Source organism: Phalacrocorax carbo, chromosome 10 (genome assembly GCF_963921805.1).
Source record: "Phalacrocorax carbo chromosome 10, bPhaCar2.1, whole genome shotgun sequence".
NCBI lineage: Eukaryota > Metazoa > Chordata > Aves > Suliformes > Phalacrocoracidae > Phalacrocorax > Phalacrocorax carbo.
In genome coordinates this window covers 11105267-11130534 of record NC_087522.1, presented here as the reverse complement: position 1 = coordinate 11130534, position 25268 = coordinate 11105267, and the positions used below count along the sequence as shown (strand labels likewise).

Below are 25268 nucleotides of genomic sequence, written 5' to 3'. Positions count from 1 at the left end.
AGTGAAGACCATGAGTATCTGTACAGTTTCAATACATGTGCTTTTTCTCTCTTTTGCATTCCTTTTGTAGTCAGTCTTTGTATGTTTTTTTGTCTCTGCCTTGCAGACAGAAGTGGAAATTCCTTACTGGTGTACTAAACATAATGCAAGACTTCATTTCAGTAATTAAAAACTAAGCACTTAAAGATACATCTAAACAGTGTAACTTTGTTGCACTCTGAAGTGAAGCAAAAACATACAGTACAGGAAACTCCAATTGACATCTCTGATTTTCAAATTTGTGAGGCTTCTTATTGCAAAACACAGCTTTTTAATTTTGCTGAGTGAAGCTCAATAAAATCAGATGTGTGACAGCATGTTCTTAGCCTGTCCCCTGAAATTTTTTTATTTGAAAAGCGAAGCAGCTAGACTCTTGTATCTATTTAACAGATCACATGCTATATACCACAGTGACATAGTTCATCTTGTAGTGTGTACTTTAAAAGAGGTCAGCTTTCTGATAATCCTTGTTTTTCTTTTTATCTATACAAAGAAATAAAGAAAGTAAAATCAGCTGAAGCAATTGATTAACAGGTCATGATGTTTCTCAGACCTTGGTGCAAGTGGCAAGTCAGATATTAGCTTTCGTAAGCCTGTCTTCTGCTTTGCTCCGTGCTGTTATTGCCTCTTAAAAAGAAAAGAAGGGCAGCTGAAGACAGCTGTACTCTTCATATCCAGGAAGTCCATACTATTTCCAGCTGAATACCCACTTGCTATGAAGAATTACCTAAAGTTTACATGGAACCAATTTTCAGATTATAAAATCAAGCCTTCCTCAATTAGGTAACGCCACAATTTACATTGTACAATCATATTTTAGCTCAGGCAGCCATAGTCACAGCAGAGCAGATGCACTGTGGTTTCCTCTGTAATTACATTATCAAATCCTATTTTTGTCTCAAGACCCTGCCTCACTTAGTGCCCAGGATATGTCAAGGTTATGTAGCAATTGTGGCTGTTTGTAATATCTCTCCTTCTATACTACTGATACTGTGAAATTTCATAAAATTATGCCAGGAGCTGTTGTGACCATCTCCAGCAGCCCAGGAAATGAAAATATAGCTTAAAGCCATCATACACTATCTTCAGCTCTTCTGGGTTTATTTTCAGAAAAGCTGAGGACTCAGCACATATTGATATAAAGGAGACAATATGTACAGAAAAAGCATCAGTTTATAGCTAGGCAGCATTCCCCCTCATTTGCTTCTCAGCTCATTTCTCTCAGCTCATTTCTTAAAATGTTCTCTGTAAAAAGAGGTTTTGGGTCAAACTGTAAATTTTCAGTCTGCCTTTGCTGTTAAGGAAAGTAAACATACCACTTCAGAACATGTATTCTTTCTCCATTTCAAATTCTCCTGCCCCACTTCCTTTTTTTCTTTTCCTTGTGAGGTAACAGACCCAAAAGCTGAGGGAGCTAGTCAGGCAGCATCCTCTTTGTTGCACATTTAATGTGTTACTGCTATGGATACTTGTGTGTGACCTCAGAAGCAGTTTAGGATTCATATCACTGGGGAGGCATGGAAATTCACTGTGCTGAAAGACACAATTGTAAAAATGGATAATGCATGTGTTAGCTCCGTTTAGCTGACAGAGGAAACGGGCAGCAAAACCTCAGACCTATATATGATATAGGAACAAATCAAAACTGAACCTCCAAATAATTTGTAGTGCAAAATTCATGGATTTTAAAATGTATTAGCATAGTCTGAACCAGGAAATATTAATAGCAGAGGTGAGATTTTATCACCCACAGTTACTGCCTATGCCTGTGAATAGAAAAGGCATGGCGTTCTTATAAAACAGCATTCACTGTCATCATGAAACATGCTCCGTGGGAAATGTGCCAGTGCCTGATACTGCTGGCTTTCCAGATGGAAAGCAAAACTTGAAATCAGCTATATTGGATGACCTTGAACTAAAACTGTGGAATTTGCTTCCACCTGTGATAGCTGGGAGTGGTTATTTCTGCCATGTATAGGAAATATAAGATATTAAATAGTAAGTCGTATTTAGGTTGCTTTAGGAAATTATTGAAAATAGTTTTACCTCATTAAACTTGTTTTGTCTGTAAAAATATTATAACACACAGAGTATTTGCATAACGTCTGTGTGGTTATTACACTGCTAAACTAATATGGTGAAAACGCCAAATTCACCTCCACATTGGCTTAGCAGAATTAAAGTTGGTCATTGTACGGTCTCACTACACACTATTAGATGACTCTCTCATCTCCAGAGTGCTCATAATATCTATATCATCCAGATTCTCCATGGATTCATTCAGGTTTTTACACCATTTTACACTATTCTATTTGCTTGCTTGTAATCCCTGGAACATTACCTTTTATGTAGATAAGTTTGCTGCAACTTGATTTTGTCCTGGTAATAAACTCATACCAGCAGTCCTGCAGCTTCATGAGCTGCCCAGAGTACATAATTAATCCCTGGGTTTGGTTTTTTTTCTTGCTTCCCATCAGGCTTACTTTTTCTTTACTTGCCTTTTAACCTTTATCCTTTTCCCACTTTGCAGAAAAACCATAAATCTCTCTTTTGCTGCTGTGACATGGAAGTACCCATTGCTAGTAGTAGTAGGGGTGGCATAGTCAGCAATGGTCATTCTATAAGGTATTTGACATAATGGTAGAATCTCAAATTTAGGGCAAATTCATCATGGAGAAAAGTTTATTGTCCATATTCCTTCTAAGGACAACACATCAACAGAGGTCAGATAGGATTCTTACCTTCATGTCTTTTGCAGGATGCACAGCAGATTGGTATTTTAATGTACAAAAAGGTATGTATGTCTGCTAATTGCCTGGTTTTATGCAACGCTTGCAAAGTAAAGCAACATCAAGCTACACAAGAACTGCAGAAGTGAGAGGTTAATTCCATTGGTCATGATAATGTTCAATAAAATAACTTAGAAGTCCTGTATTTCATTTTGAATGAGTGCAGTAAATCTCGTAGACTCACATGAAGTGGGAATATAAACAGTCTCTCATTACTGGCTAAACTGGAAAAGTAATACTGTACGACAAAGCCTGCTTACGTGCAGTGTTTCCCTTCTGAAGTGAGAAAAGGCAGCAGTGATTGCTGTCTTTGTATGAACTAAGTTCATTGCGAATTTTAATTAGTTTTTCAACCAAATACTTTATCTCTGTTTCTAGGGACTCACTAATGTAGCATCAACTATGACTTCTCAGTGGCTTAATACCATGGGTAAAAATGGTGACACACTCAGCATCACCCTTGGCTAGTTTTGATTCTTTCTCTGCTACTTTTTATCTTTGTACTATATATTACCAATTTTCTCTCCTCTAAGGTTAAGCATGGAGTTCTCTTAGGACTGTTTACTTATATGTACAGCATCTAGTAGTTTTCTCTGAGTTTGGCACCTAGCTGTTGATATAGTGCAAAGAAATAACACCAACAAAACCAGATTTTTTTCATGAATAGAGTTGTTGTCATCAGTGTTTTCTGATAAGATCTGTCTTTTCATGGAAAGGAGTAATAAATCTTTTCTCCTTCACAGTTCTATAATCTTAACAATACAATATAACTTACTGTGAATTCCTTCCTTTTTTTTTCCTGATTGTATCTTGCTCTAGGAACATAGGATGCACTTTGGGATGCTGTAGAGAAGGGGGCAGTTGTGTGATGATATATATTTTTCAATAAATGTACATGTCAGGTTGTCAGCTTCATAAGATAAGGTACCATTAGGGAAAATACTAAGCCCAGCTTTATGAGGGATACCATGGCTGTCCTGTTGATATAGCCTGGTGTGGCACACCCTTCTGCAAGACAGGATTAATTTGTGGCTGTGGCTGTGACTGTGTACCACCACTCACCTTTCCCGTCCCAAGCACATTGCAGTAGTGTCTCACCTGCAAATACCCAGAGTCACTGAGAAAATAACCAGGAAACTGTAAGCTGGGAAATGGTGCAACCAACTTTCTGTGAAAGTTGTCAGATACACAAAGCTCGAGGGTTCTGAGATTAGGGACGGCATTTCTAGCAGACTGCCATGGCTCTAGGGGCCTCAAGGGTGTCAGCATGCCCACTGTAGATCTGGGAACTCCTGCAAGGTCCAGCTCTGGTGAGAGTCTCCCAGCTCCCAGATGGGAGCCTGGAAACCTCAGGAACATGAGTTCAGGACAGAATTGCAAAATTCTAGACTGTACTTCAAGCTGAAAGTATAAATACAAATCAGCTCTCAAAGAGGAAAGAAAAATGCCTTTGTTCAGTTTGATCTCTCTGCAGAGCCATCGACTTTGCCCTGTTTGACAGCAAACAATCAACCCCAGAGGAAAATGTGACATTACATTTTCAACTGTGTGGCAGTAAAAATGCTACGTTAAAATGTTTAGAAAGGAAAAGCATTTTTAAAGTGCTGTATAATGATAAACATATAATTAGCAAAGTATTTAATGAATTGTAGACTTAGTGCCTGTTAGTTGAGATGTTTATGCCTTAAAGAAAAAAATTGAAAAGGAGGAATTTTCATTCTTATCCTGGATGGACAGCTAGGACAATAATTATTTAATAGAAAATTTTCTTTAAATAGCATTTTCTACATTGAATATATGTTGTGGTTGTCACAAATCGCTGTTAATAGAAAAGGAAGGAGCTCTGGGTATCTTTAATCTTTGATTTAGTAATTTTTAGGTCAGTAATTTAGCACTGTATTTCCAAATGTAACCTTTAATCCCAAACTGGTTTTGATTTCCCAGTTCTTAGCTACCTGTGGTCTAGTTTGCATGCATGGATGGTAGAATGAATTGTCTCCCGTGAGAACATGTATCCAGGATAAGCTATTCGTAATACATCATGCATATATAGTACTCACAATTACTGAGGCCCACCCTTTTGCACAGTTTATCTTCCTATAGGCAAGGATGCCATGTAATAACATGTAACTCTTGACCTGTGGTATTCCAGTGGTCTCTCTCACTTGCCTTCTGCTATAAAAAGGAGAGTGATAAATAGATCAGTGATGATTCAACAGTAAATTGAAAAGTCCTGAAATGGACAGACTGTCAATGTTTAATTTGGTACCACATACCTTTATATTCTTTTCAACTTTGATACCAAATAGTTGCTCTTCTGGTTTTAAAAATAAGAAAAGAACAAATATGGAGACAAATTAAGAAGGAAATTTGTCGTCAATTCTGCTAGAGACAATACATAGGCAAAACTAGAGTTTTGTTCTTCTGCTGCCTAATAACAAAAAAAAAAACCCTACCAGACTGTTTAAAATGAATCATGCACATAAATTGGTCCTATGCTTTTACATGCAGTCTTCTGTATGCTACTGCAATGGGGTTAGATACTCCTGAATTTAAATAAAACTTCTCTAGTGTATGTTTTTAGACAAATTAACTTAGTCAATTTTTGCCATGCAGAGAAATATTACCCTCCACAGTGGGACATTTCCAGGAAAGTTTCTCTTGTTACTGTTGAAGTTGACAGTAAAACTTCATAACTGGCCAAGGAGATAGCCAAGCTCAAGAGAATTTAACAATGTCAATGAGAATGAAATACAGACAGCTTCGTTAGAATTTCTGTGAAATACGCCTTAAATATGACCTCCAGGGACTGAGATTTTCAAGTCCTGCCATCTTCAATCGTCTGAAATGACAGCTGAATTACATTACTTTGAAAGTTGTAGTCCAGTGCTTTTATCCACTGTTCCTCCATCAGAGAGCACTTTTAACAAGAAAAGATAGACACACTTATTTTAATAGTTAAAGTTAATCATAGGACTTTTGATTTGTACCTCACCTGCCATGCAGGCTGGCCAGCAATCTGTTATCTTAATTGCCCGCTCTGTGTCTTCCAGCCTGAGCAGCACCAGGTGCTGAGCTAAATAATAAGGTGATAAACACACACCATAATGACTCAGACAATGTGTGCTATATTCATTAAATGTTGCCTGTGATTTCACAGATATATAATTAGAAGCTTTAAGAAACTAAGATGAGTTGACAGGGACAAAAATGGAGTCAAATGTAGAAGAGGGGTATACATAAACTTCTTGTTTTCTTCTATTCCCAGAATACTTTCACCATTGCAGATTCCCCACAGCTTTGGCAAGGCCTTAAGCACCTTCAGTTCCCAAAGGCAGCTGCCACTAATGTCCCTCCTCCCAACCTCAGTCTTTATTTTAACAAATCTGCAGCTTAAGAACACATTACCATCTCTATCTGTAGCAATTCTCTTTTCACTTCTGCACAGCTCTTTACTTCAATCACCCAAATTTCTCCATCACTACTGGCTGCTCTTGGCTGGTATCCAGCATGTTCATTGGTGACACCACCAAGGAGATGATCTTCTTATCCCTATATTGAGACCGTCTCCAGATACGCATACTCATGTCAACTCGTGACTTAGCGTGACATGTGATTCTTAGGCCATATAGACTGGTACTATTAAAGTCTTCAGAAACTAACAATCATTTTACTTCTGGGATAGGAATCTATTAAAACAGAACTAAAAGTAACCCAAGTGCCTGCAAACCCTCTTGGAAGAGAGGGAAGGAAACCAACAAAACCACTGTACATTCATTTTTTACGTTCAAGCACTTTAATGCAATAACAGAAAACAAAAGCATCTCAGACCTCATCTTATGCTAGAGGGAGCACAGGTCTATTTCTAGCTTTGAAAGTCATTCAGCAAAGGCAGCAATTCTCTAGACACACTGAAATGCTCTGCTCGTCCTGAAATCAACGAAAAAGATACTTGATGTGTATGTAGCTGTTATTAATAATTCTTACTCGCAAATATTAAGCATTTGACAAACTTGCTGGCTATCTGTTTTCCTTTGGCTGACCATTAAGGTGAGCGTTTAGTGATTTCCTACTGCCTTTTACTATCATTTTTTGGTTTTTTCCATCCATGGCTCTAAATGATACCTAGGTCTTACGCTAGGGAATTTGGTTTTCTTCCTCAGCTGAAGGCAGAAAAATGTAGCTGTTATGTAATAATTTATATTAAAGCAAAACAAAACACTTCTATGTCCAGTACAGAATGTTTATTTTTAAAGTCCTACTGCCATTATCTTCCACAGCCTCTGAGACCTGCCAGGGCACAGCTGAATGGGAGTTCTCCTCTCTGTTTCCTTGCCCTGCTCCCCCTCAGTCCAGATGGTGCATGGCAGAGGTGACTCATGCTGTCACCACACTTGTGGATCTTATGGGAATGACAGCGCTCAGAGCATTCTCCTGGTAACTGGACCACAGAAACACATATTGGGGCTGAGTCACTACGCCAGATTACTGCACACTCTGCCGACCCGCTTATTTTCCTGTCATTTTGTGACATGTTTAGAAAACCTTTTGCTCGTGCTGTTTATTCATTATGAGCTATCTTATCTTTTTTTGGGCAGAGAGCCTGCTTTTAGGTTTCGATAATATAGCTTAAAATACCAAGAGAGGAAAGAATAATACATCCTTGTGTGATATCTCCAAGCATACAGAGGGTTTCTTGCAATAAGCCATCAAGAAACAGAAAAGCAGAATTGCAGACAGTGTGTCAGGAATACATGAAAGCACACTGAGGAGTCATCCCTAGTTCAATACTATTGCATTTACTCCAGGAATGGATTTGGGCTCTTAATAAGAGAAATGTTTTATCATACTCATAACTCATGTGTTTAGGATTGCTGGGCTGACACTTAAAGCTCAGTTTTGGGGTAAAAATTACATACTGTATCTGCTGTTTGCTTTACTGATGTTTTTTCTACATCAAAAAAACGATTTCACAGGGACTGGGAAGAATGTACTAGCTATTCAAGAGAACAGAGAGTTCAGCAAAGATTGTTCATATGTTGCAAATTTTATGCAGGTGTCTCGAGCAGCTTTGCAGATGACTTCAACAGGCCTGGAGGGTGTCATTTCAGTACCTTAGGCCATGCTTAGGCCATCCATAGGGAAAAAGCCATTGCATTCTGCAGAGACCAACAACCTGACTGTGCTGCTCTCCTTCAAGAAGAGCACCAGGTGCACAGGGAGCATAACAGTGCTCTTAAATAAGCTGGACAATAGTCCATGTAACTTCACCTCTTGCCTGTCTTGCACTCTGATAGATTTGACTTACAGGAGAGAAAGTGCTGCAGGATTAGGCCCAGCTTCTCTGTAGAAGGTTAGGGGACCCAAAGGAGTTTCATTTACTCTGCAGCTTTCTGCTCTCTTTAAGATTCCCAAAAGCTCTTTTTACTTCCTAAAGAGGTCTGATGTTAATACAAATATGCTCTCAGCCAAACCCTCCTGACTCTCCAGCTTTCAGATGAGACATCCACTGGTATTTTTTTTTTTTTCAGAAGCAGCATTAGCTTCTCCTGGCCTTCCTGTAACTGTGCACATCCAAGAACCAGAGCATAAGGGGAAGAACCAGCACAGATTGAATGGCCTTCCAAGAGCTTTCTTTCCCAGGAGTTCTTCCTCTAACCTTTTCTGTCAGGGCAACAAGGTGACTTTTGCCCGGGACAGTAATGTAGCCCTACATTCAGTATTATTTGCAAGCAGATGTGAGATGTGCTTTACATTTAGAATCAACTATACCTCCTGCTTTCATTAAGTCAGATGGATGAAGCCTTCACATGGCTTTTATAAATATGTCCCATACCCCTCCTTTAGTCATTTAACCATATCTTCTTCTTATTTATTTTTTCCTAATCAGCACCATGGAGTGGATGAAACACAAAGGCTGTTAGACACAGATGAGGGGAAAGATGTTCCATGTGCTTAAGGGGATTGGTACAGGTGGTGGGTTTAGTCTTTGTCCATCATCAAAATGCACTAGCCTACAAAGCTGGGACTCTGGAGAGGTTGTCTGGCTTACGACTTTTGGAATTCAGATTGTCACAGAGCTGTTACAGCCCCTACATGTTTGGCCACATATTTACTTCTTTCCCGAGTTACAAGGCAGGAACAAAATGTAGGTCTCATTAAAAAGAGATGCTAAGAATATATGTGGAATGTGTTAGCTATATGCTTTGCAGTGAGATTGAGAGCCAAAATAATGGGAGGACTTGCAACTACAGTTGCAATACGAGGCCAGTACCTTATGCTCAATTTGTGGCAAAGGACTGTAGGGACTACTCAACATTGATGATCTTGCTCACTTGGAATGTACTGCCAAAGATATTTTACATTCCTGAAAATCCTGAGAGAATAGGAGTGACATTAGCTTTTGGGAGTTCCCTGAGGAAGACAGGGATCCAAATTGATACAGTGAAGTATTTCAACTAGTATCTTTCAGATCTTCCCAGCATGAAGCCAAATCTACCTGATAGAGAAAAAAATAGTATCTTCTTTCTGTATGTCATGGCAAACTCTTGTAGGAACTCAGTGTTCTCTTCACTAGTTGAAGGTCTGGGCCCTAGATATCATTTGACTACAACAGTTCAATATTGAACGTTTCTCAACAAGAAACTGTAATCTTTGTTAATCATGGTAATTTTTCTCAAATATATTAACACTCATTATATTAATATAACACCCAACTGCATGAACACCAAATGGATAAGGAGCTGTGAGGCTTGCTCACAGCCCAGCACATTTTGAATATTGATTCTCCTGAGGGGATAGTGTTTTAAGATTGTTAATTGATAAAAGTAATTTCAGTACCATTTAGCATGATGGATCTCAAGAGTAAAACAGACTTTGCTTGTGATCAGCATGAATAATATGGGGAGCCCAAGTAAAAATAATCATCAGTATAAACACCTCTGCCTCCAAGTGTCCTAAATACATACAGCAGTGAACCATGGACTCTGAGGCTAGTGTGCTGCTCTTCCCAATAAAACAAAGTCTTACAAGACAGACGTATGGTAGGAGAACAGATCCCTAGCAGAGGTGACAGTGGTGCATAAACAAAAAGTTGTCAGCAATAAAGGTTATTATCAGAGATATTTCACTGTCATATTTTGGGAAGAGAGAATTAAAAAGGCAGCAGGAATAGCTTTCATAGCACAATGAAAGTAGTGGAACAGGCAAGATGGAGTTAACCAAAGCAGCAAATAATAAAAAGATCAACATCTTTTAATAACATGAGCAAAGCAGCTGAAGGACAGCTCCCTACAGAGACCTGTGTTCCACGCAGAGACAGCAGGGAGGAAAAAAGCTCTTGGGTTGTGATTAAAATCTTATTTGTGCCAGAACACCTACTTTTTCGACTCCTCACTTAATTCAGTAATTTGACTGCATTATCCTTTGTGCACTTGCTCTCACATACACACACACACTAATCTCCCAAGTTTCCTCCCTTGAAATACCTCTGTGACAACCCATGTTCTGATAGCACTTCAGCTACCTTCAGGTGCTTAGGCAACAGGCAATCCACCTTCAGGCACAGGATTATGAAACAAGGACTTGAAGATCTGTGGGCAAGGATAGTGTTGGTGACATCCAAGTTGAAGAATGTACAATTAATCACAAAGGCTGTTTTTTGTATTCTTCAGGGCGTGATTTCAAAAATGGAAGCCCCTGATGCACACCTCAGAACCAACACCTGAGCTTTGCCTGCCAATATGGCTGAGACACTGAATAAAATATTTGCCAGGAAGCTAATGCTGAAGTTTGCTAGCTTCCAGGGGAATAATTCAGTATAGCAGCTCTCCGGATAGGTATCAGTTTCAATAAGCACTGAAGGTGCAGTGCATTCTGCAAATATTAGATATATTTTTTTTAGCTGTCTTCTGTTTCTTAACATTAACGGACTTTTTGCGCACATCAAGGATTTGAAGCACTCACATCAACCATGGAGGACATTCACCCAAGGCCTAGGACCTCAAAATAGTTAGATGCCAAATTATGACAGTTTCCAGATCTTTGGTATCAGGGCTAAGTTTTTAGTAAGGTTACAAAGAAAGTTGGCAGAGGAATATAAACCTTGTCTTGGCTGTGCCAAATAATGTATCAGCTTCTGCTACCCCTTCCTAGGCTCCCTGTTATTCTCACCCTTGCTCTTTTCCCTAGTGAAAACTGTTGCTGCAGTATGTACAATATGGCATACCTTTTTTTTTCATTACTATTAAATATGCAGATGCCCATTCCAGAATGTTCGGTGACATTCAAGAAAGAAAAAGGCATCTGAAATAATCTGCAGTGACAGATATGACCGACACACAAATTAGATCCCAGTAAGACAAGTAGTCAAGGACTCAACAGGCATTTAGTATTAAATGCTTTTTGCTATCTGTTAAATTGGTGAATGAACAGTATCAATATCCCAAGGTTAAACCTCTGCATTTCAGGTTTATGCACAGGTCCCAGGCAAGAAATAGTATCATATATTCAGATGAGATTGGCTAAATCTCATCAACACAGGAGGGAGTTTGCATGTCTCTGACCATGGTTTTTCTGTTTCTGCAGGATGGATGACATCCAGCTGTGCAAAGACATTATGAACCTTAAGAAAGAGCTGCAAAGTTTGGTAGCAATCCCAGGTAATGGCTATCTCCAACCCAATATTAGGAAAATGCTTGGGTGATGCACAGGTGGGGATGGTGTCAGGAACACACCTCTGCCCCTAATAATCAGAAATCTCCCCCCAAGGTTGAGTTTCATCTCTCTTTCCTCTAGTCCTTATTTTTCCTTCCCATTTTCCTTTCTATCTTTAATCTCCTGGTCTCTAATCTTCTTTTCATGCTGTATTTCACTGCTCCCTTGGCAGCAACCCTTCAAATATCACTCAAACGAGGTGCACATTCCTTAGTTCTTGCACTCCCTTGGCAATCTCAAGGGAACCAAGTGGCATGGAGATTGTCAGGTAGAAAAGACAGTGCTGAGATATGAGAGATAAAAGGGAGAAAGGAGAGGGATTTATAACCATCACTGTGAACATGATTGTTCTTTTTTTTAACTAGATATACCAATTCATTGTAACACCTGTAGTTAAATCTACCTTCTAGAATAAAGTTAAATGGGTTTCTGAAAAAAGCAAGGGGCAAAAGCCTGCTTGGTGTTTTGCCTTAATTCTCTGCAGATTCACTGCTCTAAGAAGGGATGGGGTTGTGGGCAGTTTTGTAGTCCTTAACTCCAAACTCCAGCTGAAATCAATGAGGAATTTTGCTTCACTACAGTTTTACCATTCTAGATCATCTACAACAGCCTTACTCTGTTCAAGAAAAAAGGTAGACAGATCCTGCAAAACACTCAGCAAATGCAGTGGGCCACTTACACTAGATATTACTGCATGGCCTCTAGCACCCTTCAGAAATTATGTGCTGCTGCCTAACTAAGGACAAGTTTTGCCTCTCCTTTGGTTACACTCCTTTCTCCCCTCCCCACCCCGTTTTATTGTGCACCTTTAAAGGACAACTTTCTGCCCAGAAAGGAGAGAGAAGGTACTCATGAAATAGAAAATTAGTCTACTCTGAGGCCCTATGTTCTTAGTTGTGTAAGGACTTTTCCACTTTTTTTGCACCCAACAAAAGTGGGTTCATAATCTTTCTTACTTTTTCTGTCTTTATACTTCTTAGTTTCTTATATGTCACACTTTTAATTTCTAGTAACACTGTTGGTATGTTATTGGTTTAAATGGTATTGGAAAGGATTATGAATCCTAGGAAATATCTATGAATGATTCCCCTTGCCTTGCCTCTCCTAGTCTGCAGCTTTCTTACACATACTTTTAACTTGCAGCTTTTTTTGGTAATCTTTTAGAAACTATTTTCCAGTCATAAAATCTTAAGCAGAGATCCACAGACAGCAGTTTCTCCTTAGCACTTTGTAAATCTCAGCAAACTTAAGAATTAAGTATGTGCAGTTCCAGCAGCACCACCTTTTGGCAGACTCGCAACAAGCATACTTTTGTTGTAAGGAAGACAAAAGAAGCAGCTGGCATTCACACAGAATTAATTGCTGACACAACATGTGCCTAACCTAGAAAAACACTTTCAGAAATGGGTTCATTCATAACATTTATCACAATTTTCCTGTTAGTATACAGATTTGTACAGAGACCTGCTCATTGTTTTCAGTAGACACAGTTTATCCAATTTCAGTAGACCTAGGATCAGACCACAATTCAGGATGCATATATTTGGCAGGCAATTTCCTGAAGGATATCATGGGAGAGCACATCTCAGTCTGGGAAGAGGTAGATTGAAAGAAGCTACCTTCTGTAGTGAGAGGAGGAGATCCCTTTCTCCATAGACATAAGAGGCAAAGCAAGAAAAAGCAGTGATTTTTAAGCATTCGCCTTTTTTCTCTGCTTCAAATTAAGCATTAATCACAGGAATTTCCAACAGGTAACAATGCAGAGATTTTGAAATCTTCATAGCAGCGAATAACTACCTTCCTTTATAATTTCTAAAAGGTAAAACAGAGAAAATACATCCCAGACAATGCAGCCTTATGTTATATTACAAATTATTTCCTCTGCTGCTGGCAGACCATAATTCAAAATTCTCTTAAGAGTATGACTTTGAGATTGTGACTTAAAGAATTTCATTGTCTTGAACATATATTCAAGATGCTTTTATCTCACTCAGGATGCAGTAAGCATCCTGAAGCCCACGATCCAAAATTAAGCTGTATTAAACAATTACTTTCAAATGTCTGATTTATTTAGCTGTTTAAAATATCTTATAAGGTCAATCAGCACACATAGCTCAGATGCAGAATGCAGGCAGCTTGCCCTTCTTCCCACAACTCTTCACTTAATTTTATGTACTTAACTTTATGGTTCTCTAAGTACAGTTTTACTGCTCAGAACCAAAGTTCTTGATTTAATGCAAAGCATCTTCTCAGCTAATAAAAATTTTCAGCTTCTTGAGGAAATGTGTGGGCTGGTATTGGCCTCTGGATTTCTTATGTCTGCTCCTGTTGCTAGGTTTGAAGATTTGTGTCTTAGGTACATTTGCTTTATAACCTTAAACAGGTCTGTAATCCCTAACATTCATGAGTTTTACTTTGTGACAGGCACATCTTTCATGTCACAGAAATAATGTATAGACAACCTAGTCATTACAGACTGGCTAATTAACAAGGACATATATTACTCAGATATTTGAAGCACAGGGAAAACACTTTCATTTATTTTTCCACATTGTACAATTGATGCTATTTGTGTGGATTACCTGGCATTACCAGGGTAGAAAAAAGTGTTGTAGTCAACAGTCAAAGCTGTCGTGAAATACAGAAAAATGGTTCCTTTTGGTGTGTGGTCTCATTTCCGCCAAGGTCAAAGGGAGCTTGTACCATGGATTTTAATGAAGCATCCTGGACTGTTTTCTTACCAAAGCTCTTAAAAAAATAATTCTAAGCAGTGTCTTGCAGAGTAATTTAATATTAAAAGTAAGCTTGGCAAGCCCCACAGAGTCTCCAGACCATTAAGCTGATCAGATAGAACAGCAGCAAGGTGAAGAGAAAAGAGGCAGTGACCAGAACTTTGCTAGGGTTTTGGTGACTAGGGTCTGAAGAACCATTGACTGCAATCAGCAATTGATTCTTAGACATCTGGAATGTCGACCCCCCACCCCACTCCCTAGAATCCAAAGTAATAGTCTCTTTTCTCTATTTGGACCAGAAAAAGAAAAAACAAAGATGGAGAAACAAAGAGAGGATGAACTGATTCAGAAGATCCATAGACTGGTACAGAAAAGAGATTTTCTTGTAGATGATGCAGAGGTGGAAAGATTACGGTAAGAACTATGAGCAACTGAATTTATTTGTGAGATTTCACAATTCTAATACTACACTGGATTGAATAACAAAATTTACTATCAGCATTAATGGGAGAGAATTGCTCCTTTAAAACAACTTACAAAGTTAAAAGCCTCCTCCCAGTTCCATAGGAAAAACATTAAAACTAGATTACTTCACATTTGTGGCTCTTTATGCCATTAATAATTCAGTCATCTCATGACTACAGCGGGGTTTGGTCTCTTACTTTCCTACCAGAAAGTGTCTGCACATTTACTATTAAAAAGAGAAGGATTTTTGCTGCTACCAGAAGATCCTCTTGGCATGAGAAGTAGACATGAAATGGAATTCTACAATGGGTGTATTTGTAGACATGCAAAATAATTGTTTTTTTTTAAATTAACATAATCATATTTTATTATTGCTATTTTTACCCTGACATAGCAAAAAAAAGAAGTGAAAAGGCAGTCACTAACACAGGTCTACCTAACTTAAAGCATAAGCGAGTTCAGAGTGGTTTCATCTCAGTATCTTAGCCCAAAGTTGCTGAGAAACCTGTGGTCTTCCTTAAAAGTTCGTTTCCAGCTGTTGCACCAAGATCCCAACACTCTGCAAATAGTCAGAGTTTTGCTATTACATCCCCTGCCTCTTTCAACAGTAAAGATGCAAGGCTCATCAATCCATTTATCCTAAATGACAATATCTCTTCCAACACATTTAAATTCTAAGCAAGTAAAGGACAGGAGAGGAGAAAACTTGCCAGAGTCGTGCAGCTGATCAAAGTGAGCTGGCCAAAGTCAGCAGCTGACAAGAAGCCTGAGTTAGTAATGTAATCCAGAACTCTCAACTGCTAGTTTGATGTGCAAATTGCAAAAACCTCAGCAGCAGCCAGACAATACAGAAGCCTAATTGTAGGCTACTGAAAACGTACTGCTATGCGCTATGCAGATGAGAATACATTAGTGTCAATTCACACTTGCACTAAAACCTGAGGCTTCTTTTTAAACCTCCTGACAATAAAATCTGCTTTTCCACTAAACTGAGATGTTCAATCAGTGCACACATTGTTAATGTTTAAGTAACAAAATAGCAACAAAACTAACATGGAAATATTAATAGATGCACTCAAGGTTAGCAACGCAATTTTTAAATTTTGGGCCTAATGCTGTCATCTTCAGGCAAAGAGAAATATACTTAATTTTGGTAAACACTAATGGCAAAAGACCATAAGATCCAGTCTTTTGTCCAAGTGGGCCTTTAAAAAGAAGCAGTACAATCACAGCAATATGTATCCTCTGCTTTACTTTGTAGAGAAGACAGTGTGAAGTGCTTGTGCAGCCAGCTTAAAATAGGTGATATATTATGGTTTAAATCTGATTAGCAAATATCCAACACTATCAGAGACAAGTAAAGAACCCTGGGGAAAATTCTGTCTCTGAATTCTATAAGTTCGTTACTGTTTTCATTTAGACAAATATTTTGCTCTTTAGTAAGCAGCACAATTAAGTGTTTCTGAACAGCAAAGTGAATTCTTTGCTAGTGATTTGATCCTAGCTACCCTAGCTATTACTGTCCCATTTATAGTGAAAACATTGTTATTTCTGTAACAGATTGATTTTCCTTTTTTCCAGAGAGAAAGAAGAAGACAAAGAGATGGCTGAATTCCTTCGCACCAAGTTAAAACCCTTAGACAAAGCAACACAATCTCCTACCAGTGAGTCCCTAAACATTAAGAAAAACAAGAACAATAGAAAAAGCTGTAAAGACAACTGGATAAAAGAGCATTTTCAAAGACCATGCTTGGCCAGCCTCTTCCAAATGCTAAATTAATCTAGCTAGATCACCCTGAAACAAAATACTGTGTCAACAATTACTGGCAACTTAGAATTCAGATACCAAATTACCCCTTAAAACTGCATCCAAGTCATCTATGGCCACTTTAAAATTGCTTTATATGTTTTAAATATGCCATAACATGCTTTTGTAAGCAACTAGATTTTTGTCAAGCATTTTCCCATCTGGTTCTGCAAAAAAATAACTGAAAAAAAACTTCTGAAGATACATGCTAGGATATATGAAACAAAGTTTGCCTGTTTTACTGCAGGCAAGATGAAACTAGAGTAAAGGCTGCAAACTTTCCCAGCTGCCTTAAATGTCTTACATCTGACTAGCCTAAATATGCTTTTTGATCACCTCAACCCAAATCACTTATGGACAGAACTGCAAAAACACTAATTTCTCAGAAACTAAGCAGACTACATGATCCCTTGGAAGCTTTTAGCTGCAACTTTCAAACAAAACAGTCACAGCATGAGCTCTGAAAGATAACAGATTGATTTTGACCTGTCTCAAACTGAGCTCTTAAGTGGGAAGATAGTCATGTGAAAGTCATGCCCTTATTCGAAAGGGAATTTGGTCTACCAGCCGAAGAGATTTGTATCCAAACACACTGCCATTTTACACAGATCAAGATCTTGCTAAAGAGTTTCTAGAGGGATGTAGACTGCCTGTGAAATTCCAGTACAAGGTTGATAGAGACATTTTAAGATGCCTCACTAATTATTTATACCCTTTTAGGCACAGGGAGCATGACTCCTCTCCCTTGTTAGTTTATTTCATGTCATTGCATTTAAAAGCAGTGTTAGAGGTCATAAAATCATAGAACGTCCTGAGCTGGAAGGGACCTGCAAGGATCATTTCCAACTTCTGTCTCTGCACAGGAAAACCCCAAAATTCACACCATATGTCTGAGGGCATTGTCCAAGTGCTTCTTGAATATTGACAGGCTTGGCACCTGTTCCAGTGCTCCACCACCCTCTGGGTGAAGAACCTTTTCCTAATATCCAACCTAAACCTCCCCTGGCATGTCTTCCTGCCCTTCCCTCAGGTCCTATCATTGGTCACCAGAGAGAAGAGATCAGCACCTGCCCCGCCTCCTCCCCTTGTGAGGAAGCTGCAGACCATGATGAGGTCTGCCCTCAGTCTCCTCTTCTCCAGGCTGAACAAACCAAGGGACTTTAGCCACTCCTCATACAGCTTCCCCTCTAAATCCTTCACCAACTTCATGGCCCTCCTCTGGACACTCTCTAGGGGCTGGGTATCCTTAATGTCCTGTGGCACCCAGAACTACACACAGTACTCAAGGTGAGGCTCCACCCGTGCAGAGTAGGGTGGGACGATCACTGCTCTCGACTGGCTGCAATGCAGAGCTTGGTGCACCTCAGGACTCAGTTGGCCCTCTTGGCTGCCAGGGCACACTGCTGGCTCATGTTCAGCTTGACATCAACCAGATCCCCCAGGTCTCTCTCTGCAGAGCTGCTTTCCAGCCTCTTGGCTCCCCAGTCTGTATGTACATCCAGGGCTGCTATGCCCCAGGTGCAGAAATCTGGTACTTGTTAAACTTCATACAGTCAGTTATTTCCCAGCTCTCCAGTCTGTCCAGATCCCTCTCTGCCCTCAAGAGTGTCAACAGCTCCTCCCAGTTTTGTGTCATTGGCAAACTCAATTAGTATTCCTTCCAGTCCTGCATCCAAGTCATTTATGAAGACATTAAAGAGTACTGGCCCTAAGATGGATCCCTGCAGAACTGTGCTAGTGCCTGGCCACTAGCCCAGTGTAACCCCATTTACTATAACCCTTTGAGTCCAACCCATCAGCCAATTGCTCACCCACTGCATTATGTGTTTATCCAGCTATATGCTGGACACTTTGTCCAGGAGAATACTGTGAGAGACAGTAGTGAAAGCTTTACAGAAATCCAGAAAGATTACATTGACTGGCTTCCCTTGGTCAACTAGGCAGGTGATCTTGTCATAGAAAGAAATTAAGTTTGTTAAGCAGGACTTTCCCTTCATGAATGCATGCTGGCTAGGACCAACAACTGCATTGTCTTTCAGGTGTTTTTCAATAACTCCCAGAATAATCTTCTCCATAATATTTCCAGGCATAGAAGTGAGACTGACAAGCGTGTAGTTACTGGGGTCATCCCTGTTGCCCTTGTTGAAAATTGGGACAATGTTTGCCAGCTTCCAATCAACTGGGACCTATCTAGATTCCCAAGAGCACTGAAAAATCATTGAGAGGTCTTGCCATGACATAGCCAGCTCTTTAAGTACCCTCAGATGAATCTTATCAGGCCCATTGGACTTATAGGGATCCAGTTGGAGCAGCAAGTCCTACACAAGTACAGGGTTGATAGGGAGTTCATCATTCCCAGTTACGGCTCTCTAGCTTAGGGCTCTGGGGGTCCCAATCTGAGGTGAAGAAAGCATTAAATCTCTGCTGTGTCTATATCCCTGTTTGTGAGGCGACTGTGCTCATCAAGTAGCAGCCACATGTTAATTTTTCGCCTGCCTTTTTCCATTAACATGTTTTTAAAAAGCCCTTTTTATTGGCCCGTACTGTGAGGGACAGCTTCAACTCTAATTGAGCTTTGGCTGCACAAATTTCCTCCCTACAGTAGTGAACAGCATCTCTGCAGTCCTCCCGTGTCACCTGATCTTATTTCCACTGGCCATATACTTTTTTCCCCCCACCTTGTTTCTAGAAGATCCCTGCTTAGCCAAGCCAGCCTTCTGCCTCACCTGCTGGACTTCCTACACTTTGTAATTGCCTGCTTCTGTGCTCTTAGGAGATGGTACTTTAAAAGTGACCAGCACTGATGGACCCCAGCACCTTCAAAAGCTTTTCCCCAGGGCAAAGTAGTTCTCTGAGCAACCTGAAGTCTGCTCTCATATCCAGAGTTGAGGTCATGCTGGCAGTTTTCTCCTGTCACCATAGATTTTAAAGTTGACTGTGTCATGGTCACTGTGGCCAAGGCATCCACCAATCACCACTTCACCCACAAGACCCTCTCTGTTCATAAGCAACAAATAGAGGAAGGCACCTTTCCTGGTCAGGTCCCTTAGTACCTGTACCAAGAAATTGTCATGCAGATGGTTTAGGAACCTTCTGGATCTGTTAGTACCAGCTGTGTGGTATTCCCAGTTGACACCTGGCAAGTTGAAGTCCCCCATAAGGAGAAGGGAAGATGACTTAAAGGCATCTTTAGTTCCTTAAAGAGTAACTCAGTGTCATCATCCTGGCTGGGTATCCTGTAGTAGACTCCCACAACAACATCCGCTTTGTCCCTTAATCCTTACCCAGAGGCTCTCAACTGTGCCATCACCAACTGCAAGCTCTGTGATTTCCAGTTCTTCCACTACATACAGTGCCACCCCCCATCCCTCCTGAAGAGCCTGTAACCATCCATCATGGCACACCAGTCACAGGACTTGTCCCACCAGTTCTCACTCATGCCAATGATGTCATATCTCTGGGACTGGGCCAAGACTTCCAGCTCCTCTTGCTTGTTCCTCATGCTGCACGCATTTTTGTAGAAACATTTCGAGTGTGGTTCATTTTGCCCACTGCCACATGGAGCAGTCTGAAGAGTCTCCCTAGCACACAGTTCCTCGAACTTTGGTGTGCTGTCCCATTGCTCATCACCGACTGACCTGGTATTATCCCTTTCCCCTTTCCAATCTAGTTTAAAGCCCTATCAATCAGCGCTGCTAGCTCCTGAGCAAAAACCCTTTTCCCCTGAGAAAGGTGCATCCCATCAGATGTCAGAAGACCTGATGATGAATAGACCATCCCATGATCAAAACAGAAGTTCCACTGATGATACCAGCTTCAGAGCCATGTGTTGATCAGCTGAGTCTCCCTATTCCATTCAATATTCTTCCCTGATACTGAAAGGATCAAAGAAAATATACTTGAGTACCTGATCCTTCAACAAACCACCCCAAGGCTCTAAGATCCCTTTTGGTTGTCTTTGAACTTCTCTTTGCCACCAATTCTCTGCCAATGTGAAGAACCAATAGTGGGTAATAGTCCAGTCAGCATATCAGACCCTCCATTCCCCTCAGAAAGGAGTCACCTATGAGTGGTTGTGATGCAGGGGTGGGCTGCCTAGACTTCCCCTCCATCCCAGAAGGACCTTCATCCACATCATCAGCTGTCTGCCTTTCCAATTCCAGGGCCTCATACCTATTGTGTATGGGCACCTGGGAAGGTGAAGTAGGCTGAGAACGGATTCGCCTGCCACCCTGAGCAGTAACCTGCTTCCATTCTCCCCATCTCCTGGTTCTCCTCATTCTACCTGGTGGTGAAGGGGTAGGGGGCCCTTTGTCTCTTGTGTCATGGCTAGCTGGTGCCTCTGTCTCAGGGATGGTAGAATACCATTCCACCAGTCAGTCTCCTCTGACTCCCTGATATGCCTCAGCCTGGAGACCTCCTCCCAACACTCTGTCACCAGGCTGAGCAGCACCTTCACTTGGGCACATCTCACACAGGTAGGCTCACTGCTGCCATCAGATACTGACCTGAAACTCAGGCACACACCTGGACAGCTGCATGTTCCCTTGAAAGCTCTGTTTGGGTGGCTGCATCAGTTCGGGCAGCTGGAAGGGCCACAAGGGACCCAGAGAGCATAGCTTTTTGCCAGGTAGATACCATGGGTCCTGCTGTTCTCAGCTCCTTGCAAGTGGGTTGCAGCCTCCATTTGAAGTGGCAGGGCCATCCCTGCACATCCTGCCTGTGCAAACTGCCGTACCACCAGATAAAAAGATTCTTCTCACCCTGAAAAAAATAAAACCTGCCTTTATCTTGTTCTCCTAATTATGACATCCAAGTTGATGAGAGAAACTCTAGCAATATTTTTGTTCTTCAGCTCCTTAACTGTGTTTAAGCCCCAACAACTAAGTTGACTTTCTGTGGAAGCACCTGTTACTTGACCCTATGGCTTTGAACAGGGACACCTGGATTGAAGAAGATGCAAGAAGTTAGCCCTCCCACTGAGATGCCTGGATTCTTTAGTCTCTCTTAACTCCCTCCCCTGAAGAGATAAGACTTCCCAAGCAGTTTGAATTCACATACCAGCTTGATTACTACTGAAGTGTTACCATGATTGTTCAAACAAGAGTTAAAAAAAAATTGGGGGGGGCAGTGGGAAACGACACAACACACAGCAGGAAAGTCTTACATTCTTTAAGTCAGAAGCAGGAATAAATAGTTTGACCAGTTCTTGGTTTTAACAGTGTCCTCTTTTGAACACTACAGGCAGACCAGCAGAAAAGAAGGCAGAACCTCCTCCAAGCAAGCCCACCATTGCCAAAGCAGGATTGGCTCTTATTAAAGATTGTTGTGGGGCCACACAATGCAACATCATGTAGCTCTGGGCTCTCTACCATGTTTGTCTTTTCAAATGTTTTCAATGAATGGAACTGTAGGGTGAGGGGAACTAACATCATCCTGCTAACAGAATCAAGAGCAACTGGTACAATAGTAATACATGGAATGTACAATGACAGGTTCTTCACTGTTGCATGGATCACTCAACACGCATGCCTAAACACAAAAGACATCTATATAGTGGCTGTCCAGTGACCAGAAAAGATCTGTAGTAGAGTCAACAAAAACACCCCAGTGATAAAAGTGAATGAAAAGAAGGTATATTTCATCCAGTAAGGCATAAAATAGCAGTTTTAGTAGGCCATCACTTTAAGATTTTGTTGTACACTTTCCCCCTTGACAAGCAGCACTTAACTGCTGAAATATCCCATTTTGGCTACTTTTCAGAACAAAAGCCACAAGTAGCAATGCTGTATATAGTGCAACTGATAGATGAAGCAACTTTAGGATAACTCATGTTGCATACACAATACTTATCAAACTAGTGTGATGTTCAGTTACTTTGCTGTGGAGTTTCACTTCCAATTCTTCCTAAAGAATAAGGATCAGTGACAAGGATGCTGCAAGCAGAGAGATATTTTTATATGCCATATGGTTTCTGAATTATTCATATCAAATGAATATTGCTTGCAACAGGGAAAATACATCTCTGGTAAAGCTTTAGCAAGCACAGCTACAGTCATCTGCAAATGGATGATGTAGTCCAAAGCTGTATCATCTTTCTTTTAGACCTCCACCTCACATGGAGTCAAAGAAATATTCATCCAGAGTTTTGTTCACTATTAGAAGTTACATGCAGTATGAGATTATATATCACTGGTAGGTTGCTGGGAGGAGAGTGGAAGACAAAAAAACTTAATATTTAAACAATGCATAAAACTACTATTAATTGCATATTTCATGACCATAAGAATAGACACTAGCCTAGCTAGAAAGACACTAGCCACCCAAGACAAACTGACCACAAGACAAATACAAATACTGTAGTAGATATTTGTGGTAGGAAGATCACATTCATACAGAATTGGTTTAAAATTAAGGGAAATACAGACAGACTTACCTGTGTTTCACCATTAAATGTGTTTCTGGTCTCTATGCAGATTAAGCCTTGTGGAATCTAATATCTTTATATTAGCTGTCAGTAGCTGGTTTGTCTGTGTGATGGTATTCCATATAAATGTACTGTGATAGATATAAATAGTAAAATAAATGTACCTGGATCTAATGTGAAAATCTCAGGCTTAGAAGTAACAGGCAGATAGCAAAAAGTTCCTAAAAATAAAAGTTTTTCAAGAGGAACTTCCATTTTGTGAAGCCAGCTGAGTGAACTGTGCACTTATATACAAAGGGACCACAGTTATAGGAAAGAAGAAAAAAATTAAACAGCAGTTATCACAAGAGGATAGAGAGTAATATTTTTTAGATAAAGTATCTTATTAAGGTTTAAGGAGATAGACACCATCTAAAGTAACTCAGACTATTCTTGTACAAATAAAACCTAATCCCTAGCATCAGTCTGATTTGATAAAGAACATTTGCATTTCCAGAATCATTTGTTTCAGTACTGTAGCCTTACTAGTGACATAGGTTCTTTGTCTCAAAGTTCCTTAAGGTTTAAGGGTCAAGGAGGAAAAAAACCACAAAAGATTTCCACTAAGACATGAAGCACTTTAATTACTTTGACCAAAGACACAGGAAAGAGGACAAAACATACCCAAAGGCTGAAAGTCATATATAGTTACTGCATCCTTGTTGATACATACAACACTAACAGCCACAGAGCTTGATGTGGTATCTCCTGCATCTGGTATGGGTTGGTATAGCACCTGTGTACATTAACAGAGTTACAGGGAAAACTGCTTTTAAGGGAGAATGCACGCTGGAGGCAAAGAAATACCCACTGGCTTCTGTAAAGTTCAACAGCCCCTTGAATTATCTGGTACCCAATTAAGACATCAGGAATTATCAGTATCTTAAAACATGGGGCAGCTGTTCAGTGCCATTAACAAAGGCAAATGGAAGTTAAAAAAAACCTGTAGTGAAGCACCAAACTTAAGGCCTTAGGAGGATGAACTGTTACAATCAAGTATCATGAAATGCTGGTAAGTAAAGTGTCCTAAAGAAGGGTTTCACGGTTTTTGTAAGGCAAGAGCTGACTTACGCACATCAGCATTTAAACCAGGCTGTGCCCACGATCAGGGTAATCCCTGCATGCTGCGCAGAATCTATAGTCCGTTAGGAAGAAAAGCAAAATCAGTAGAATGTAGGTTTGTATGAAAAAATGTCATTAACAGGAAATGAAGATAAACATTTCTGGGGTGCAACACTCATGACTAGGCTACAGAGCCCCCTCCTTAAATTAAAATGAATAGTAGCAAGTATGAATATGTAATATTCATATACAGTTAGCACTGGTAGCCAGTGCCCCAAAGGGACTTGAACTATACCGGTGTTAGTGAGCACAAATTTCATTTTCAGAAGTTCTAGCTTGACTCAGCTCAAATGTTTTCTTTGTGTGAATTTGTTGTTTTTAAGTACAAAATGCCTCAGTTTTGTTTTTGTTTGGGTGGGTTCGAACAGCTTGCCTGCAGTGCAGCAGAAGTTCCTTTAGAAGGGGGTCAGTGATGCTGCTCAGCAATAAAGTCCTGCATTTTTTAGACTCTGAGGTCAGATTCTCAACTGTGTTCAACACTGGCTTACGCTTGTCCATCTAGAACACAGCAGAGACCTAATGGCTTACTTCAAGCATAATGGTTGCAATTAAACAAACTGAACTTAGGAAGGAATTAAGTGTGTAAAAATCTTGGTCCTTTTTTTTAAAAAAAAATCAGACGAAACTACTGAGTGTTCCCAGGTACAATGAGGGGATTTAACTTCCACGATCCTATGAACACAGCACATTATGCAATCCCTGTATGTAAAAATCAGCAGAAAATATCAGACAAGTATCTTCAGGCGACTACACGGTAACTGGCATAATTTCAGAGCTGATTTTCAGATATCTGTTTTTGTCTGCAAAGAGGGACATCAGTTGACGGAAGCACCTAAAATCTCTTCTGGAAATCCTGGCTGTTTATCACTTCAGAAAGAAAGCAAGGCATCAGAAAAAGAAGAAAATTTAAAGTGGATTTGACACACTATTTCCTCTATGAACTGGTAAACATGGCTATATTCAGGAAAGATCTTGGTCTTCTCAGAAGGACAGAAGTGCTGAAGCACTGTTGTTACTCATCACCAATTCTACCAGCAAATGGTTCCCTTGTACCTTCCCCTAGGCCTACTGAATCTCTTCAGCAAAGTTAAACGTGTTTCTAAATAAACTAAGCTGCTGTGTTATACTACGCA

General features: G+C 40.1%; 1 protein-coding gene across 2 annotated transcripts in view; it reads left to right on the top strand.

Moving 5' to 3' along the window:
• Positions 1 to 25268, top strand: part of BMERB1 (bMERB domain containing 1) — a 74419-nt gene extending 49151 nt beyond the window's left edge. For both annotated transcript variants that reach the window (XM_064461862.1, XM_064461859.1), the window contains exons 3-6: positions 11415 to 11488; positions 14575 to 14689; positions 16322 to 16404; positions 21792 to 25268. In XM_064461862.1, coding sequence (XP_064317932.1) covers positions 11415 to 11488; positions 14575 to 14689; positions 16322 to 16404; positions 21792 to 21904 — 385 coding nt within the window. In that variant the 3' untranslated portion in view covers positions 21905 to 25268. The remainder of the gene's footprint in view (positions 1 to 11414; positions 11489 to 14574; positions 14690 to 16321; positions 16405 to 21791) is intronic.